Source organism: Hirundo rustica, chromosome 3 (assembly GCF_015227805.2).
Source record: "Hirundo rustica isolate bHirRus1 chromosome 3, bHirRus1.pri.v3, whole genome shotgun sequence".
Lineage (NCBI taxonomy): Eukaryota > Metazoa > Chordata > Aves > Passeriformes > Hirundinidae > Hirundo > Hirundo rustica.
In genome coordinates, this window is record NC_053452.1 from 59,980,697 (window position 1) to 60,002,177 (window position 21,481).

At 38.6% G+C, this 21,481-nt stretch overlaps 2 protein-coding genes and 1 long non-coding RNA gene across 3 annotated transcripts; all 3 read left to right on the forward strand.

The window, feature by feature from the left end:
- Positions 1-814: 814 nt before the first annotated feature.
- On the forward strand, positions 815-2,112 carry TAAR1 (trace amine associated receptor 1). The gene has a single exon (XM_040059450.1). The coding sequence runs from the start codon at positions 841-843 to the stop codon at positions 1,840-1,842; it is 1,002 nt and encodes a 333-aa protein (XP_039915384.1). The 5' UTR covers positions 815-840; the 3' UTR covers positions 1,843-2,112.
- A 6,042-nt stretch (positions 2,113-8,154) lies between these two features.
- On the forward strand, positions 8,155-9,093 carry TAAR2 (trace amine associated receptor 2). Its single transcript, XM_040058136.1, has one exon. It carries the CDS (start codon positions 8,155-8,157, stop codon positions 9,091-9,093), a length of 939 nt encoding a protein of 312 aa, XP_039914070.1.
- Positions 9,094-11,023: 1,930 nt separating this feature from the next.
- LOC120750577 (uncharacterized) lies at positions 11,024-19,922 on the forward strand. Its single transcript, XR_005700054.2, has 5 exons — positions 11,024-11,105; positions 13,239-13,406; positions 13,585-13,676; positions 19,370-19,428; positions 19,643-19,922. It is a non-coding gene; the product is annotated as an uncharacterized LOC120750577 (long non-coding RNA).
- Positions 19,923-21,481: the final 1,559 nt, after the last annotated feature.

Consider the following 21,481-nt stretch of genomic DNA (forward strand, 5'->3'; position numbering starts at 1 on the left):
CTACTAGCACTGAAAAAAACTAGAGCTTGACAGAAAAACGTTTGCTTATACAGCAAATAATGCTTTAGATTAGTCAAATTCTTGCATTTTATTTTGTCAGCAAAAGGGCAGAAAAGTGTTTTTTCTTCTCTTAGATCTTTTCCTTGCATCTCTATTTACAGCTAGAGCCTGAAAGGATTTCCCAGTAAGACTTGATCTGTCCAGTCATCACTATCAGGACAGGGCTGGAGGAGAGGTCATGCATGGATTCCTCAGCTTTAACCTTCTGTTTTGGACTTGCAGGTTTTTGACTTAAGTATCCAAAAAGAAATTGAGGGAGCTTCAGAATTTAAAATTACTGATTTTCAAGAGCCAAGTGGAGACACAGGGCTCCAGCCAATATTGATGAAGAAGACTAGGACTGAAAACAGAAACAGGAAATATTGAAAAGGGCTTCTCATCTGCCTACTGCACAAGGCCTCTTGGAGTCACTGCTGTCCTGGTGCGAGGGCAACTCATTGTGCAGGACAGTACGCACTTGATTATGTCCCTAAACCAGGGCAGCAGCTTATCTCACCATAGAGATTCCCATTTCCAGGGAAGTCAGATGATAAAAGTGTCATTCTGCTAAATGTAATTACAAAATACTTTCATTCTTCATAAATAATTAAATGTGAATTTCCTATACACCCAACCGAATGAAGGTTTTTAAAATGCCCTTTTGTTTTTCTCTCTGCAGCTCTTCCCATCTAGGAAATCAACAATCAGTCGTAAATGTACTTCAGAATTAGGAAAAACAGTACATGTGCATAGTACAGTACATACAGTACATACTTACGTGGATTTGAGACCCCAGTAAGGATGCAATTGTGCTGTGAATCCGTAAACGGCTCTTGCATAAGGAGCAGTTGGTCAAACAGTATCCGTATTTCCATGTACATCTTCATGGTTTTTGTTATTCTGGCCACAGTGGTTGGAAATCTGACAGTTATCGTCTCAATATCACATTTCAAGCAGCTCCATACGCCTACAAATTTCCTGATACTTTCAATGGCTACTGTAGACTTCCTGCTGGGATTTTTGGTCATGCCTTGCAGTATGGTGCGCTCTGTTGAGCACTGCTGGTATTTTGGGGAGTTCTTCTGCAAGATCCACTCGAGCATGGACATTATGCTGAGCACAGCTTCTATCTTCCATCTTTCCTTCATATCCATCGACCGTTACTATGCTGTGTGTGACCCTTTAAGATATAAATCAAAGATAAATACTTTTGTCATCGTGGTCATGGTGTTTATAAGCTGGATGGTCCCTGCTGCTTTCGCTTTTGGGATGATCTTTCTAAACCTAAACTTGAGAGGGGCAGAAAAGATTTATAATCATGTCCGCTGTGCAGGAGGATGCTTTCTCATTTTTAGTGAAACTTCAGGTGTTGTGGCCTCCGTAGTATCTTTTTACATCCCTGGGTTTGTTATGCTGTGCATCTATAGGAAAATATACTCTGTAGCCAAGAAGCAGGCAAGATCCATCGACGCAATTAGCAAAAAAAAGATGCAATTTGAAACGAAGCACCACATTTCATTCTGCAGAGAAAGGAAAGCTGCTAAGACTTTAGGCATAATAATGGGAGTGTTTCTCATCTGCTGGACTCCGTTCTTCTTCTTTACAGCTACCAATCCATTTATGAATTACATGATACCTCCTGTTCTCATTGATGCTTTGGTTTGGTTTGGCTATTTAAATTCTACACTTAACCCAATTGTTTATGCATTTTTTTACACGTGGTTTCGAAGGGCACTGAAGATTATTCTGTTTGGAAAAGTTTTTCAACAGGACTCTTCCAGGACTCATTTGTTTTCAGACTAACATGCTTTAAATGGTTGAATTCACAGCTTTGAACTTTTGCCTGGAGGCATCTTCCCACATGTAAGAGTTGTGAAGAAAGGAAACACCTATTTATTTGCCTATTTACCAAATGCAATTCAAGCAGATAGGCAACCATTGTGCTTTAACTTTACATATTCTTTCATTCCAGACTGGGTTTTGTATGCGGTGTTTTGATTATATCTATTTATATGCAGTGCACAGAAGAGCAAGACTTCCATTTCAAAAACATGTAGCTGTTTATATCCCTGATCTTTGTAATTAAAAAATATTCTGCCGCAACAGGTTAATTTCTTGAACGAGGTGGGTTTATATTACAATATTTGTGTTCATTTGTGTTCTCCTCTAGAAAGAGCAGAAAAACCTTTTCCTTTGGATTCTTTGGCATCTTTGGCTAATAACCTAAAGCTCTCAAGGTTGTGTGCAGAGCTCAGTAACCTGCAGGCCAATAACCTGCCATACCAGCACACTCCCTGAATGGGAAGGTGAGGCAGAGAAAGGTGGTTCTGTTCTTTCTGTTTCGATTTCAACTAGTACTTGTCTCTTATGAGCCTGTCACTTAAAGGCTTTGCTGCATAATGAGATCAAAAGCACGTTTACCAAGATCAAAGACAAGAAAAAATATGAAGTATGAAGTCAAAAGAATTTGCAAAAAAACCTGCATTGCACCAGAGAATGCCAGAAAATTATCTCTATCTAATAAATGTTTAGATGTAAAACATTCTTTGCTACTTTGCATTTTATAGAACTTCTTTTTTAGCTTGGACTTATTGTTATTTTGTCTCATGTAAATGCTGTAAGAGCTTTCGAGAAAAACATATTAAGAATTGTGAAGAAATCCTGTGGTTGAACTCAGCTGGATTATGAAGGAACAGTACTGGGAGTGGGCAGGAAATGATCGGTATCTGAGATGAGACCATGGAGAAAAATTGATGACTCTGTGCTAAAGTAAGAGCTACACTCAGCAGTATGTCCTCCATTCATGTTCCTTGTAAAAGTGCATCATATCTGTATCTTGCCTTTGTTTTCTGTAGTTTGTGGAGCACTGAAGTATTCTCTCCTGAAAAGCTTAAAATTTGAATGGTGATACATTTCAGCAGGGCAAAGAATCAGGATAAGAAATTGTGTATTTTACTGTTTCATTGCCATCTTGTAAAGTTTGCCCTCCTAAAAATGACATTAAAAGGAATTATGAAACATACACCACATCAGCACTTCTACTGTGGATCCTTGCTAATGACAATATAACTACTTTAATACTTAAACTCACAAAAATAAAGCAGGATAAGATTTTTAAAAATCTCTTTCTGATTAATAATGGGTAATTCTTTTCTTCCTTCATCTCCAGTGAATCTGGCCCTACTGTAGTTAATATTCTCATCCTCAGTGTTACTTTCTAAGAAATAAAATGCATGATCACTTGGATACTTTGATCCCACTTGAAATAACATTTTCAGAAATGCTGCTAGATACCTTCTTTCATCTGGTCATATTTTAGATTGAAGGAAAGATAGATCCTCTATGACAAATGGTACCTATGTAAGGCATTTTATAGTGTATTTAGTAATATCAGCGCATATTAATGTAGTCCCTTCAGGAACTCTATGAAGTTGTTTCTTTCTCTTTGTTCCTTTTAGCCCTATATCCCTGAAGATATGGAAATATTACTGTGTTTCCAGACAATTCCAGCTCTATCAGAGTTTACCGTTGGTAATTTTCTTTTCATAACTTGTTGTGGCATCTCTCAGGCATTGTTTTCTGGTTGCAGGAGGAGTTTGTGAATGAGTAGGATCCCAACTTGCTTGCAGGACAGACTGTAGTTCAAATAGAGCATGTCCCTGCAGACAGTGCCTGGACTCTGCTGCAAAGCTAATTCTTATAAACCAGAATATAGAAACCAGAGCCACAGTCCTGAAGTAAGAAAAATTATGGATAAAGACAGTCTAATAGATAGAATAAGAGCCATACATGCAAGTAAAGCAAATTAAGGAATTCATCACTTCTTCCCATCTGCAAAGCAGATCTTCAGCAATTTCCAGGAAAGCAGGGTTCCACCATGTGCAATGGTTACTTGGGAAAAAAAAGCTAACCATGTAACTTCCAACACCCCAGTTCCTCCTTCTTCCCCCAAGGTTTTTATTGCTCAGCACATCATAGGGTGTGGAGTATCTCTCTGGTCAGTTGGGGTCAGACATCCCCTCACAAAATGTTGTGCCCTCCCAGGCTACTCAAAGGGAAGGCCTTAATACTGTGTAAGCACTGCTCAATCTTAGCTTAAACGGGGGCTTTGTGTGTGTGTTATCATCACTGTTTTAATCAAAAATCCAAAACACAACACCACATAAACTACTATAAAGAAAATTAGCCTTTCCCCAGCCAAAACCAGTAGAGAGGGGATCCAAACATTGTGGCTGTATAAGACCACCATAATCTATTTAGTGTAAGTGAAAAGAGTAAAAGAAATTTTTAGTGTACAGATGAAAAACTCTCTGGGCAAGCCAGTCTAGCCAAAGTGTCACCAGTATTTATTCTCTGCAGAAGAAGGAGTTTCCACATACAGATTGCTGGTGACCTTCACTTACTCCTTGTTCTTAATAAACTAAAATATAAGCCAGCTTTGCGCATGGCCCAACTCAGAAAGTTTCAGAAATAACTTTTTCCTCTGATGTCCTATTACCTAAAGGTGGCACTTTCCCTAAGAGCCTCCTTGCCTTCTATTTACAGAGGGTCTTCTCTAGCACAGTGACTGTAATGAAGTCCCAGGTTACTTTCTCTCATTAGCTCTAATCACAGACAGCATAAAGCTATTTCCCAGTGTGAGGGTGATGTGAAAATGAGATGTGTTAATGAGGCCATAGGGACTCTCTTTGAACCCAAGACATGAGACATGGATAAATTAGGAAAGCAGAAGAAAAGTGCTTCATGCTCTTGTCCAATCAGATTATGAGTTAGGTCTGGTGGAGCAGAATGTACTCTACTGCAATCTCAAAGTATCATAATCCAAACTAAGTGCAAAAGGCATTGTCAAATTCTTTATCAACACATTTAATTTGTGACCTTGTTAAACACTTCCCAGATGGCTACCTTTTGCAACACAAATTATTCTCCTGTGAGTGATTTCAGATGTTTTATCTTCCCTGAAAACTTGTCCAAAGCAATTACTCTAGCATGATGAAAGGCTCTGCTTCACCAGTAAACTTGTCTGTTCCTTTTTTCACCAGTGAGGACCATTTGCACCGTCATCTTCTTCCCATACTTTGTACAAAACTGACAGCAACTTTCAGAGTCCTGAACTGCTGCCTGTATCCTGCCTTAGTGCCTCGTGTTTTGGTGTAGCACCTCATGCATGGTGGTACCACCTGTGTCCAATTTTCATGGACTCTCCGATACCAGAGGCAGGAGGATTGGAAAAGAGGAGGAGCACCACTGTCCAAGCAGGACCCTTCTGAAAACGTCACAAAGGAGAGTCACTCCAAAATGGAGTATTTTAAAGTCCTTGATAAAAAAATACATTATTGAAATGTTCAAACAGAAAAACTGAGCTGTCAAAATGTGTAAATATTGCAAAGTGTATGGCTTTTTTAAAATCAACTCATAAAGGCAGTGCACACTGAGCACTCTGTCCTCTACAATGCATTTGTATGCATCCAACAAGGTAGGAGATACTGGATGCAGTCAAACATAAGACACACTGTTCTACTAAATTCTTGTACCTCTGCAGATTTTCTGGTCATCTTCATTATCTAGCATGCTACTTCCACACACTGCACTTAAAGACTTAATTCTGAAAACGACTATGCCTACCTGTAAGCACTTTTTGACAAATTTGTTTTCATTAGACTTAGACTAAAGTTTATTCATTTCTATGATGAAATGACTGGCTTGATAGACAAAGGAGGAACAGTTGTTATTGTCTACCTAGTCTTCAGGAGGGCTTTCAACCCTGTCTCTCATAAGATTTTCACAAAGAAGGTCATGAATATGGGCTGGATGAGAAGACAGTGAAGTGGATTGGAAATTGGCCAGGCCCAGAGGGTGCTGATCATTGGCATGAAGTTTATCTGAGGGCTAGTAACTAGTGATATACCCTTCGGGTTAATGCTAGGGCCAATCCTGTTCAACACCTTCACTGATGATCTGGATGATGGGGCAGAATGTAACATTGCAACCTCAACTATTCCATGATTCTATGAAATTCAGTTCCTATACTATTTACCGAGTCTTGCACAATGTTACATGCATAACCACATATATTTAATTTCCTACTTTGTAGGGTTTTTATTAAGAGCTATTCATCTTCATGCTGCCACTTTAAATACAACTAGCTGCATGGGTAATTGAAAATATTTCTATTAATTATGCAATTAATTACACAACAGCCTTTATAAAACAAATTAATTTCTTAAGAAGGTGGATTCACAAGTAACTTAGACAGTGGGAACTCCACAGCCTACTCCTAGATATCCTGACTTCTTATTTCCCATAGGTACAGGAAAAGTCAATTTCCTTAAACACTGGCTGCTCGTAGCATACAGACTAAAAGCTATCTGTCAGTTAGAGGGGGATCACTGAAAAGAGCGTGCATTCCATGTCCTTTGGACTTCCTCAGCTGCCAACAGGAGAAAACAATTCTTTGAGAAAATCTGAGCTTGTCTTTTGCTGTTGTTGCTTTAGTGAAACTAGTCCCAGAAAATAAAAGCATTTAGTAATAAATAATAAAATAACACTCTTCCATCAGTATTTAAGCCCAGCGTGGAAATAATGAGGCACAACATGATTTGTGTCTACCTTAAGCCACCAAGAGAGCTCCCATATATATGAGGGTAAAGGAATTAATACAGCAAACAAAAATAATGGTGTTGGGAATACAGACACTTGGCTTTCTTTATCCCCTGCTGGTATAAAACCCTAAATTGCGTACACACGTTTAGCTCAAAATCTACTGGGAATAAAGTATAATGTCATAAAAGAAAAAAAAAAATTTGTTTTTGGTATTATTAAGAGATACAAGGAGGATTAGCCTATAAAACTGGCTGCCCATATCTGTTTTTAATCTTTTGATGCACAGTTTCTGTATTTTCTTCATTCCAGGGTGATACCTACTGGAAACAAAGATCAGTGGTCTGAGCTGCTTCCCATGTTCATTTTAAATGGGCTAAACTGCTGTGAAGAAGTGCATCTCCTTCTGCTTCTGTTTCTAAATTTGCTGTTTGTCCAAAACAAGCCATCAGGAAAAGAGGTGGAAGAAATGGGTCCGGTTCTCCCCAGAAAAAAATGAAAGTAACTTTTTGCACCTTGAAACGATTCACTAGTGTATTCATTTAAAACTACTGCAGCTGGACCACAGTCTATTACAGGAGATAAATCTCAAGCTGTCTCCACACCCTTTTAGTCAGTGGAATTATAATTACAGAAAACAGGTGTATAAGTAAGGAAAGAAAAGGATATTGCTTATCATACCAATTTTATGACCGATTTGCATCAGATGTGTTCACTGCTGGTACTTTGTGATACACAGCAGGTGAGTTTAGCAGCATAAATAATTTGATAAGTGAGTGTTTGGCAACTGATTTTTGACTCTTAGGATGAGCATCTGGGTGAGTAGCTTATTAACTGAAACCTTCAAGAAAGCTGAGGTATACCAGCTCACATAACATTTCTCCCACAGAAAAAATATCAGTATTGTAAGGGATATAAATCCTATATAATATCTATGGAATGAAGTGATTTGAGGAGTTTCATTGTCTATGCATGTTTTTCTTCTATCACTTTAAATTTGCTATTACTATGACGTATACAAAATACAAGAATCTCATTTTACAAAATGCTCCGGATACAAAATAAAATGTATATTATTATATAAATTAGTTAATTTAAGAAGTAATTAAGTTTTCAGCTTAACTCTTTCAACTGTTTTGTTTTAAATATTAATTGCAATTAATTTTAAAATACCTTACAGTTACTAAATTTCACGTACCATTTCAGAAGAATAATTGGTTGTAGCTGGTCCCTATTTAAACCAAGAGAAAATTTGCCTCAGAATTACTGCATTTTATTTAGTTATGGAGTTCATGCTCTTGACTAACTTTACCTTTTATTCTCATGTTAGGATTTGGAATATTTTGGAAACTTGTGAAAATTAAATCTGCTGATGGAACTGCACTTCCAAAAGAAAAGTCTAATAAAGGATCGATTATGCTTTCTCCAAACATCTCAAAGGATTTCTCTATTTACTCTGAGTTTGGAAACAGATCCTGTCCTGAGAACTTTAGGTCAGCAGGAACACGAGGGGTAATGTATTTATTCATAACAGCAGTCTTCATTCTCACCATCTTCGGGAATCTGGCCATAATCATTTCCATCTCATATTTCAAGCAGCTGCATTCTCCCACCAATTTCCTCATCTTATCCATGGCCATAACAGATTTTCTGTTGGGCTTTGCCATTATGCCCTACAGCATGGTGAGGTCTGTAGAGAACTGCTGGGTTTTTGGGATTATATTCTGCAAGGTTCATTACAGTTTTGACTTGATGCTCAGTTTAGCATCCATTTTCCATCTCTGTTCCATTGCCCTGGATCGGTTTTACGCAATCTGCCACCCTCTGCATTACTCCAGCACCATGACTGTCACGGCCATAAAACAAATCGTGGCTGTGTGCTGGTCAGTGCCTGCTGCTTTTGCTTTTGGTGTGGTTTTCTCAGAAGCTTATGCTTCTGGAATTGAGGGCTATGAAATGCTGATTAAATTCTCAGGCTTGTGCCCGATTGTGTTCAACAAACTGTGGGGAGCTTTTTTATTTACATTTGGTTTATTTGCTCCTGCTTGCATTATGATAGGGATTTATGTTAAAATTTTTACAGTCTCCCAAAGGCACACATCGGAGTTGAGCCAGGCACACAGGCTCTCGAAAAATAGTAAGAAACATCAGCTTTCTAAGAAAAAAGACAGGAAAGCTACTAAGACTTTGAGTATTGTCATGCTGGGTTTCTTAATATGTTGGTTTCCTTGTTTTTTTGCAATCTTAATTGATCCATTTTTAAATTTTTCCATTCCTTTACCTCTGTTTGATTCACTAAACTGGCTTGGATATCTGAATTCTCTCTGCAATCCATTAATATATGGATATTTCTATCCATGGTTTCGGAAAACACTTAAATATATCTTAAAAGGCAAAATATTTAATCCAGGTTTCTGTACAATAAAAATTTTATCTGAAGATCAGTCACAGTAATAGATTCTACTAGTGAGAGTAGCTCTAGAAATGAAGAAGAAGCAGTGGATTATTGAACATTCGTGTTTCAGTATGAGTGCAATATGAATTTTATGAGTCAGTCCTGTAGAATACTTTTTAATTTCAGAAATTATTTACATACAACCCATGAACTCAATATTTCACCTAATCTTGTATTTATGCAGCTAGTCTTTCTTAGTCTTTCTCTTAATAACCCTAAACTGAATGTATTCCCAGGCTCATATAATGAGAAACTTTCATCCTTTTTTGAAGGGGTCATTAGTAGAGGTATAGTCTCCTGCTATTCCCAAGCAAATTGAATGGGAGTGTAATTTTGGCTTGAAGTTGATCTTTTCCCCTGAAAACAACAGAATCAGGATTTCACCCTTTATCCTCTGTGTACTCATGAACCAGAGCATGGCTTGCACTCGGCTCTGTGCTTGTCTGGTCTTTCTTTAGATGTCAGGCTCCAGATGTTATAAATTATGCTTGCTGACAGCTCACCGCACCTTCACATCGAACTGGAACCTCTAATTTAGCTCCTTGCTGTGCTGAACTGCCTCTGAAGCCAGAAAGAGGCACTGTCAACATTCACATCAGTTACTTGTTTAAAATAGGCTTAAATGAGTTGTCTTTTCTGAATGCAGGAAGACCAGTGTTTTTATTGTGAATTGTACCCCTAACTTACATTTTGCACTACCCATACAGTGTGTACTCTACCCTTATTAAAGAGTGACTACCAAAAAAACATCCACGTTTATCCACTTCTTGGCTTATCACATCTGCACTAGCATGCCATGATAGAGATGGCTGCTTGTTTTGTTTGCTAAAAACTTTTTCATGGATCTGTGATAACATGAACATATGCTATTTTGGATCTGGAGAATTCCAGTTTCATGCCAACCCTACAACACTTAAGACAGCAAGGATCTGGAAGGTCACAGACTTGTCTGAAGTGCTGTGTAAGGCTCTCAACTTTCCCAATAGAAACATAAACCCCAAAGTCTTTAAGTTGACACAAGTACATTCTTTGTGCACAGTTGTCACTAGCTGAACAGCCAGACCAGAGAACAGAGCAGAGCTGAATGCAATAAAATCTCTAGGCACCTGCAAGGTAGATAATATGGTGTCCCATACTATTGCTCCATGCATGCCTAGGGACGCTGACCCCTGGATTAAATATAAGGGCAGTGGGAGCAGTGCTTAGGGAGAGCAAGAAAACTGAGCAGCAGTTTGATTGCAGCCAGTGACTCAGTTCTGGAATACTGGTTCTCCAACACAGCCCAGCCCTGACTTTCGAAGCCTGTGCTGTTGACCCAGGTTTTTCTAAACTCATCTTAATCTGGTTTTGCTCCTGTGGTGTGTTCCTGTGGGCCAGCTCTCTGGGAAAGAGACCTTTGCATACAACACCTTTCACACAACACCTTAGTGGCCAGGGCAACATCTGAGATGTCACCAGGAACTTTCTGGTTCTCCTTTTGGAGCTGAGCCATGTGAAATACACAGTGTTTAGGGGTGATATCATAGGGCTGTAGTGTGTCAGCAATGGCAGGGAAAGGTGAACTCTGCAGCAGAGATGGTGTTACAGCCAGCTGTTGTCTGCATGTGGCTCAACCTGGCTTCTTCAGAGAAACTTGCATGCCAGATTTGCCTTTGTGTTGAAACTAGTCCGTTAAGGGTTTTTATTGAAAGCAAATTATATATGGTCCCTGATATCCTCCCAGCAGTGAGACCATGAGTCAAATGAGGGATCACAAAAAATGATATATAACACTAGTCTCGTGTAAGAGAATACAGGTGACCTTGTCTCTGATAAGTAACAGCTGTGCTAATTACCCAGTACAGCCTTACCCCGATGAGTCACAGCTATAGCCAATAAAGATCTCTGTGATAAAAGGGAGTGGGTTAGACGGTGAGGGGAAGATTATGAAGAAGGGGGTTCTTGAGGATCTTGAATGGAAGAATTATGAAGAAGAAGAAGGATCTTGGGGAGGGAGCATCACTGTTGTGAGGTTAGCCTGGGTCTGCAGTTAGAGCCTGTTGTTGGAACCTGCAGTCACAGTCTAGCTGGGTAGAAGCCTGCAGTCAGAGTCAGTAAACCAATATGTGCAGTCATTGTTTAGCAGGAAATAACCAGCAGCTAGAGGCTGCAAGGGAAACCTACAGTAGGAACTTGCTGCAGCCAGAACCGGTGAATAGTTGGAGTCAGGATGGCTGAGCTGTAAAGAGGAATAAACCAGGACCCTTTTCATGCTGTGATAGACAAGAAGTCTGTGTCTCAGCTCATTTCTACCCTCTAATAAGAGGGCTGCTGAGACAGCCTCAGAGACATCTGCAAATTCTTCTTAAGTGTCTTCACAATGCTTGTTGCCAGAAGTATTTTCCACAGTACCCAAATATTTTGCTAATTTTAAATCCCTTCTGTTAGCTGCACGAGAATGTGCTATGTTAATGTTAAGTGTCTAAGTCTCTTGATACAATTTAGGTATTTCTGAAAGCTCTAAGTACTAAATGTCTAGCTGGTGGCACACAATGCAATTGGAGACATTTAAGTAATGATTAAATTACTTCATTAACATACAGCATAAATAATTTAGAATCAACCCAGTACACTACGTCTCCTACAGTGACAACTTTTGTCTTAGACAGCACATCTTCAGGGAACAATATTGACCTGTCTGAGGTTTCAGTGTGTCATGTTCTTCTGTGTGTTCAACATGTGCCCTTGGATGTTAAATGAGTATCTACTTTGCTAGTTTTGCTAAATAACTTGCATCCTGTCAGTAGGTCCGTAGTAGTTCTTCTGGCCAAGGGCTTCTGCAGATCTCTCAGATGGTGTAATTTGGCTCCTGAGCGACTTTGTGGTATGCCATGCTGTTCTCCCTGCTCTTAAGCTTGATGCTGGTGCTAAACTTACTGCTAAAAAGTACCCCACTGCTTGGCATAAAACCTTGTGCCTCAGACTAAATTGGACCTTCTTTTTTTCTGCGGACTATGCCTGCTGGTACACAGGAGAACAAAAGTGTCTATGTTGTTTTCTTTGGGGGGGGTAGGTTGGGTTTCTTTTTCTGTAAAACATTATCGTACATTAATCTGTTTTTCCAGACTACATGGTGGACTGTTTTAGCATGAATTCTGGCCTATATCAAATCCAGACAATGTTCTTATTCCTCGGGGAATCAGCCAGAAGGGTTAGGATGTCTTGATTTCACCAAGAACTGACGTTGCCCTCAGAGGAAGGACAATTCTGATTTCAGGAGGAAGTTCAAGTTTCCACATCCAGGCAAGGGCCTCAGTCTGAGAGCACTTCCATGGTTCTTTTCCTTTCTGGTACATCCCAGTTTAAACACACAGGACAGCTTGATGGGGTTAAGAGTATTCCACCCAGGAAATCTGCACTCTGCCTCCCTCTTGCAATGCCTCAAGCAGCAACTTTCAGAGTTCTCTTCAAAGACAGTGATTTTTATTCAAAAAAAAGTGCTATGTTTTTACCCTCAAATGATTTGCATCTCAGGAATTTCCAGGTATTTCTGCAGTGCCTGCCTGTGATCAGAATAATTAAACTCTATTTTATTATGCTAAACTTTTCTGTCACAGCCTAAACATTGAGGAAGGATTTCCTACCCTCTTGTGGAGTCCACAGGCAAAAGCAGCTTTAAAAAAAGGGGTCAGCAACACCTTATATTAGGACAGGGATAAAAAAAAAAAGAGTTAAATCTTTGAGTTGTAAAAACATTGTCTGAAAGCATTGAGAAATAGATTAGTTTACTTTTGCAAGCTCTGTGCTGGTTTTTATTTTACATCTTAATACTGCAGAACAACTAAATCATATTTGGCATTTAGCTAAAAGTTTTAAAATTAATTCTTCAAGATTTAAATTAAAAATTTTGGTTTTCAGGTATTAATTTTTCTACTCAAAACTAAAATATGCCAAAGAAGTCAGATAAGTTCTGGTAAATTAGGGCATAATAGCATCCATTTTTCAGCTACAATGTTTTTTAACAAAAAAACTCTACAACTTCTTAATCAGCTTTAGTGAAAATTAGGTAAATGAAAGTAATTGTTCCAAGAAATTCCTGACAAAATGGTATACACAGCAATAACAGTAACATATTACAGTAACTTATTTATCCTTCTGTTTACAGAACCTAATCAAATTATCTTTCTGGATCAGTTGCACATCAGCCTTTTATGGCTGCAGCAGCAATGGAGCATTGATGAAGCATTACAGCAAACACTGACACTAAAAAGGATGTGCAATTTCTCAAAAGACAGCCATAAACCAAGAATATTCCACTTTTTCCTGTAAGAAGGTAGGAATGTTTTCACTTTTTATTTTTAATTACTCATTTCCACCAAAATGCAGGATGAAGAAAAAAGACTCAAAGAGGGATTGTGTACTGAAGGACATCTTTTTCCTTAAAAAACTTTCCCTAACAGATCTTTTTCTTAAATGTCTAAGTAATTTTTTTATCTGGTTTTCTTCCGCAGGACTGACAGTGTTGCAACTTTTTGTTGAATACCTCAAGTTGCCAAATCATGACTTCATCCAGGTTCTGGAGCTCACAGCTGGTGTAGTATTGGTATGACTTTAAGATTTCAAGGCCTAGAAATGCAAAGTGTGGGCTTTGCCCCTGTGCTATGTGCCTGTACAGGTGTGGAAGCATCCTGTTCAAAATGGTGGGAAATGTGTCTGTGAGTGCTTCCGTGCATCATCTCCAGATATCCACACTCCCAACAAGTTTCTGATCTGCTCCATGGTCAAAACTGACATTTCCCCAGTGTCATGCTATAGCCCACAGCACAGTCAGCTCCATGAAATCTTGCCAGTACCTTGGGGCTCCCTCCTACAAACTCTGCACATCTTGTCATGCAGTTGTGTGTAGCACCTCACCTTCTTGATGGATTTCTCTCTCTTGACTCTAATTATACCGTCTTTCATCCATTTCCTTAGATCACCAAAACCACCATCCCTGTGAAAGAAGTAATTTTCTTAGACAGATTTTCAATTTTTTTCTTGTTCACCTTTAGCTTGGTTTCCTCAGGCTTAAATACTAGCTGGTTTGTATAGTTTTGATTTGGCTTTTTTGCTGCTGTTGTTGGTTAATTGATTGCTGTTTTTGTTGTTCTTGACCACCTTTCTCCAATAACTGATATATTTACTAACAAGGACCTGTGCAATGATACCTTCTGGATTATTTCAGCTCTTCCTGCAGGTCTGTAATTTATGTTTTATCATTTGATTAAAAAACACTTTGAAAATAGTCATTGCAGTTGCAATACTCAGACTCCTGTTTTCAGGGTACTCTACTGCCTTCCTGTTCTATTCTTCATGAATTAATTTGCAACTCTTGGAATTCCTTTCTGAAAAATTTGCAAATGTTTATATAGGTTCCTTTATCTTTTCAGTATTTGCATTTACTGTCACATATAGTAACAGGTAACTTATGAGTGGACTTAGATACAGCAAGATAATAAAATAACCTAAGAAATGTAGTGGCAGATTCTAGGAAATGACCCAGCACACTGAAACATGTACAGTGTACATTAACCAGATTCTCTGCTGTGTGTACACAGTCACAAGTTACACAGCCAAGACACTGAAGAACCATTGTATCCATGAGTCAGTGGAAGCACTCATGCTTAAATCAGGAGGTAGTTATTTAGATATCATTGTCTGAAAATTAATGCCCTAGTTACAGCAATCTTCCCAAATGAGCTAGGGGATGAGAATGGAGCCAAAACTTTTTCCAACTGGAAACACTCTCATCATCTTTACCTTCTCATGGGACTGCAGACATGGTAAACCAATCTCAGCCTGCTTTTATAAATGTAATTTTTCATTCTGTAGCTGAAAAATATTTTAAGTGTGGGTTGATTTATGGAATAATGGTCTACTTTTGGAAAAGCTGCCTGCCTTTCTATGTACTACACTGCATTACTTATGAAAATAAGTTATTATTTAGGAAGGTGAGTACATTCCCTCAAAAAAATTAAAGGTTAGATTTTTTTCAGAAAGGGAATAAACTAAATATAAATAAAAACATTCTCATATTTGTCAAAGGTTGCCTGGGCAAAGCTCCAGCTCTCTCTCCCCAGTGGTTTCTGCATTGCACCCCTTTCCCACAGACAGGAAATCAAAGTGATGGCTGAGTGCTGCTATGCAGCTATTTTAGTGTGTGAATACAGAAGGAAGATGATCCTATTTGGTGATGCAAGACATTCTAGTGCATTTGGCTTTTCTAATATTATGGGCTGATTTTTTTTTTTTTTCCTATTTAAATCATCCCATAATAATAGTGATAGTGATTTTTATTTCTTGCTGTGACAATTTAGCAGAAATCAATATCCCATTTGAGCAATGTAACCAGCAGTGCAACATGGTCCACTCAGGAGAAAGAAAATGTGTTTCTAGAGAGTTTGAGAAGTATGTTTGAAATCTGTGGAGCAGCCCTGGATGAGAATCACCTTTAATCCCACAGATTCACCACTGGACAAGCAAGGAAGGAATTGCAGGCAATTAAATTAGCCATTTCTGCTTCCTTTGGTGGAAATTGCAGGGAGTGAGTGGTATCTGCACAGCCTGGGACCAGCGGTCTGGCTGCAGGTCAGGGCTGCACAGGTGCCTTGAACCAGCAGAATTTGGGGGTGGGGAGGTTTGCTTTAATTGCCCTTGCTCTTTCCTACCCCTTGCCTAGGCCAGTTCAGCCACCTTAGCCCTTTTTCTACCACTAAAATGTTGCTCAGTGTAAAAAGACAGCTTTGCATGGGCCATATCCAAGTGGCTGAGGGCCATTTTGTGCTTTCCACAGGCTGGACTACTTGGTGGCATGCATTTCAGTACATTAATTCTTCATTTATTTTGTTCTGCCAGTGCTGTGAAGCACACCATCTTACCTTCCCCTCTCCCTTCCTTTTCTATCCACTTAAAACAGCCTAAGTTTCTAATTTTTCTTCTGAAATGTGAATTAACAAGTCCTGTTAATAATAACAACAATACCTTGGTTGTTTTGGTTAGATTATTCTCAGCTGACTTGTGTTTTGCTCACTGCAACAGTAGTGGGAATTGAGAACTCCAGAGAAGGGCTGTATTGGTTGCACCTGCAGAACTCTTGTGCAGTTTAGGGATTACTTTTAACACCTCTTATTAATTAATTCTTCTGCAGTGAACAATTGACCCAAAGACTGCCACATTCAACTATTCAGCTATTTTTTATGTGTATTTTGACATTTTCTCTCAATATTTTGAATTTCCTCTACTTCATCAATAATCCCTAAAAACTGTAGTTTGGGATCACAATCACAAAAAAGTTTTGACAGAAAAAGGAATTAAATGTAACATGATGAACTATTGGTATTTCTCACTTTATTATGAGGGAAAAATACCCTTGGTATTTTTCACTTTATTATAATATCTGCAAATTTGTCATAAAAGAAAAAAAAAGATACAAAGGATAACAGGATCAAAAAGTTGAAAGAAAGAGCATTTTCTTTAGTATTAAGACACTCCTAGAGTGAAGTAAATATACAAGTTGTTAATTTCAAAGATACAAAACAAAATACCTGAATTTCTTCTTTGTATCAACTTTCTGAGCTAAATTATCCTTTTGTTAATCCTTCTCTAATTCTTCAGCTGACTAATTTGGACAAAGATGCTACAGCTGGAGAAGGCAGTGATTTCTTTTCTCTCCATCTTCGCTTTTAACATGGTTTAAGTTGCGATGGTTAAATTACAGAGGTATTGCTTCTAAGCTGATCATATAGATGTGTCCTATATGAGCAGCTGAATAGATAGGAAATAGATCAATAAAAGCAGGAAAACATAAAAGCAAAAGTTACATAGAAATAGGATTAAGTAAGTGGAGGAATTTATTACAAGTGCTTTTGACTAGAATTTTCCAGCTACAAAGCTTACGATCAAATCTTTACATTTGTGCAAGAAATATGAAGAGAAATTACACACCATACCCTATGGAGACCCCCTGTCTGAGAGGTGGGGTGTGCTACACCTAGCAGGATCTTAAAAGAAACCGGGAGAGTATTTACTCTACAAAACATTCCCCTCACTCTGCATTAATGGTAAAACACTCAATCATCTTTTTCAGAGGTGGTCACTGCTCGCTGCTAAGGGAGAGCAAAAGCCAGCACTGTGGGCTGTAATACACGTGATGGAAGATTTGAGACGTGAGTGTTCTAGCTCTGTGTAGGTCATTTTAGTAAGCCCATAGTCTTCTCAAACTGTTATATTCTATTTAAAGGTCCCAGATTGGCTCTTTGGGTAGCTGTGAGGAAAAAAATTCACAGCAAAGGAGCACAGATGATGGCCCTTTTAGAAAATCAATAATACCCTGAAATTGTCTTGTTCTATTTTAAGGAACTCAAATTCAGAGGTTACTTAGAGGTATTTGGAACTTAGAGGTTATGTGCAGAAGTTTCAATAAAAAAAGATGTTGGCTATGCATGACTTTGCTGCAGATTGAATCATATTAGATTGCATAGTTATCCTATTTTTGGGGGGTTTTCCTGTGGATTGCTGGGCTGCACAGCACATTCAACAAAAGTTCATCTTGAGATTGTGCCCAGAAAGTTTGTCTGAAGGAGGAAGGGTAAAGAGAAGAAACATTATGATGGGCATTTTTAAATTTTGTGATAGCGTTCTTCACATTGTAAGTGAATATGTGGTAAAATTACCTTCTTGTTCCAAACTAGAAAGATGTGTAAATTGTCATTATTTGACACGTCTCTTAATTGTGAACTGGTGTCTTTTTCCATAATCAGATGAGAAGACGGGGGAAAAAATACAAACACTAGAAGAAAAAGCAGCTGTAGGAAGCATGCAGCTAACAGCAAGAAACCAGCAGATGCCTGACAGCCTGTTGAAAAGTGGTAATTTTTCACAACATGCAGCAGGCAATTGAATCAGGCCTTACTTGTGTAAGAAATAGAAAAGTGAATGGCACGGTAGATATTCTGTAGGTCATCAGTGCAATACAGTGATTGTTGTAGCTGCTACATATTTTAATATGTGCAATAAGATAAATGGTAAAACTGCCCTCTGTTTTATCTTTTTTGAATGTCAAGAACAGTTTCCTTTCCTAGTACAAATTAGTTACAACTTTGAGATGATGCTATCTGTTCTGACCTCTGTTTATTTCAAATCCTTTTTGGTTTTGTCTGTAAGGTTAAGATTCTGATTACAGAAAAAATATTGGTATTCAAAACATTTGAAATTAGAGCAGATATCTGGAGGAAGGTGACAAGAAAGAGGGATTATGTGATATTTCTGGGATTTCCTGAATAGAGAGTGATCATAAAATTTTGGTGGTTTCAAACTGCAACTTATAGGAAGCCTTGTGCTTGGAGCTGGAGTGTAATTCAATCTTATTTCATTTTCCCAGTGTCTGATGTCCTCTCATTTTGCTAGGTTCCTCTGTCTATTCATGCTGCAGCAAAAGTTAAAAACCTGTCCTATACTGCATACAGTTGCAGATTTTCTATAATAAGGTTACCAAACCCACAGGAGCAGGCTGAAGAGTGAAGGGCAGAATAGAATTCTTATAAAAGTTTTGGTACCAAATTACTACAGAAATAGACAGGAAAGCTGTTGCAAACACTGGAAGACTTAGACTGTGGGATGAGTTTTTAGATTAATACTCTTAAATTTATAAGTAGACATTTATAATTCTGGTAAGTGTCTAAGTCCTGATTCTAGCTACAGTTGGAATGGCTGTTTAAGTTCCAGCTGTAGTGGTCAGTGGCTATTCAGAAAATACAAATCATTTGCCAAATGCCACCCAAGATGTAAGAGGGAACCTGAGATACCTACACAGTAGCTAAGAGCCAGGTGAAACACATCTGGGCATCTAAAATGGCTCTAGATTCTTCTCTGTGGGGCATCAGGCCTAAGCAAGGCACATAACAGAAGTTTTGACATTTAGCTGTGCAGAAATCTGCACGCCTCAAACTGAGTCATGTCCTAGGGGCAACTTAACGGCATTTTTCAGCACCTTGTTTAACTTATATGGATACCTTCTGCTCTGAACTCACTGCAGCCAAGGCTATAGAGAAAGGGAACATCCACCAAGTCGCCAATTGGTTCTTGAGATATTTTCTACCAGTCCTCAACAGAGGAATGCAGTCAATTAGTCACCCTTCTTTTCCCTTTTCCTGCAGAAGTGGGTGAGTTTTAGTCCCTCGGTGGGTGACCACTCTCTGCTGCTATGTGAGAATTGTTCTATAATATCTTGTGATTGTTGCTATATCTCCTTTTTTGCAGGCTGGAATGATGGAGAAAGGGAAAGAATACTGATGTGTACAGTAGAAATGGCAGAGCAGGTAAGTGAGGAGGAAATACTGATAAAATTCTGGGAGTAGTCAAGATTTCCTGATTTTCTGACACTACATTTTGGAAGTATTATTAAACAACATTTTCCTCACCTTTATAGCTCTGCTCTGTGTCCCCTTACCTTTGATGTTCATTCAGTTTACCTAGACAAATTCTGTCAGGATCCCTTTGTGTGAGTTTCTTCTTTTATTTTGCATGGTTCAGAAAACAATTAAGGTGATTAAGAATTGAAAATGAAGAGGAGGACAAAGAACATGATGAGCTGCAAAACAATGAATATTGATTGCTTACCAATGACCTCATTTTTCAAATGAAGACCTATTGGATTCTATCAGAGCTGGTTGCTGAACTTGCAGTCCAGATTCTTTAATTTTTAATATTTTTTTTTCTTCTGTAGGTTTGTATTTCTATATCTGAACAAAATTATGCGGTTTCATTTTATGGCTTTTATAAATGTTTATTATTTCAAAATGGTCTGTCTGAAGTTAGAGAAATTATGTATTTTCAGGTATTAATTAAACATTGGGCTTTGAAATAATATTGTCAGCTCATTTCACTGCTGCAGACAAAAGTATAACATGTCTTTGAAAATTAAACTGTTAGGCAAAGAAAGATTTGAAAATAAGTTGCTAGTGAAAGTTTTCATTTTTTTTTAGGAAACATTATCAACATATCATACATATCAGGAATAGAGTTCTCTGTTTATTTAAAACATATGCTACCCCATGTTAGTTACTGTTGCTGGAGAACAAGTGCCAGCTTAAATAACATGCAAATGGTCAAATTTTTTTTTATTTATTTTTTTTTTAAATAAAGCGGTTTTACAGGTCACTCTGCAATATAATTAACCCGTAAATTTGTTCAAGCTGGAAACCATCATCCATCATAATTATGTACAGGACTGGGTATAATAGGAACCTAATCTCATTTCAGGTTCTGGATTGGATATTTTGATTAAATTAGCAAATAGATGACAATGATAATAACAGAATAACAAGGATTCTTGCTGATGGTGGAATGCATCAGTAATAACTGCCTGGGAAGCTCTGCCAGACTCTTTGCCAAATACTGCAACATTACTCTGCCTATGTAAAGCTAGAGGTGCACAAGTAAGATGTGATAGCAAAGAATAAAATTGGCCCACGTGGTAAATTGCGCACCAATTACGCACTGCTCATGCCTTGGAAAGAGGACGCTCATCAGGAACATGGTGCCAAGGCTGGGCTGCTCCCCGTCATTTCATCATGCATTGTGCTGGCCCAGGGAGCTGCATGGAAATGAGTGCCTCATTTCTGTGTCACTGCCGGCCCTGGAGCATGTGCCACCCATGCTCCCAGGCCTGTGTGCTCATTAGGAGCCAGGGCAGGAGCAGGTGGTTGGAGGCAGAAATACAGTCAGGAAGGTGGGTCCTGATTTGGATACTGGGCTAGGAGGAGGAAGGTGTGCTTTTTAAAAAACACACTATGCTGGTGTGGCTTAACTTCCATCTCTTTCAGATGTTATATACCATACTGGGCATGGATCTCTAAACAGGATATCCTTTCACTTCAGTTTTACACACATGACAAGAATATAAACGGCAAACTCTCTGACCTTCAGTCAGTAAATGTCCAGAGAATCCCCCATGATTCACAGTGGCTGTGAATAGCAGGGGCTCAATATTTCCCCTTTTCTTTGCCCAGAGCTTTACCCATTTAATTCAGTCTTTTGAAATCTGATTGTGTTCCACAGGAAACAGGAAAGGTAGGTGGATGATAACTCTTAACTCAATCACCATGTAATGCTGGTGTGAGTGCTCTAGAGAGGAGCCAGTGAAATGCATTTAGAGGCACAAATGCATCAGCATCTCTGACATGGCTTAGACATGGCTTCTTTACAATCCCTGTCTGCGCACCGCTGCTAGAATAGGAAACCAAAGAAGTCTTCCCGTTTTACTTAAAAGGGTGAAAGAGGGCATGTTCTCCAACCAATGATTTTTCTGTAGAAGTTAACAGAAATATTCTGAGGGCATACCATGCTCTTAGCAGCTCTGATCAATAAATA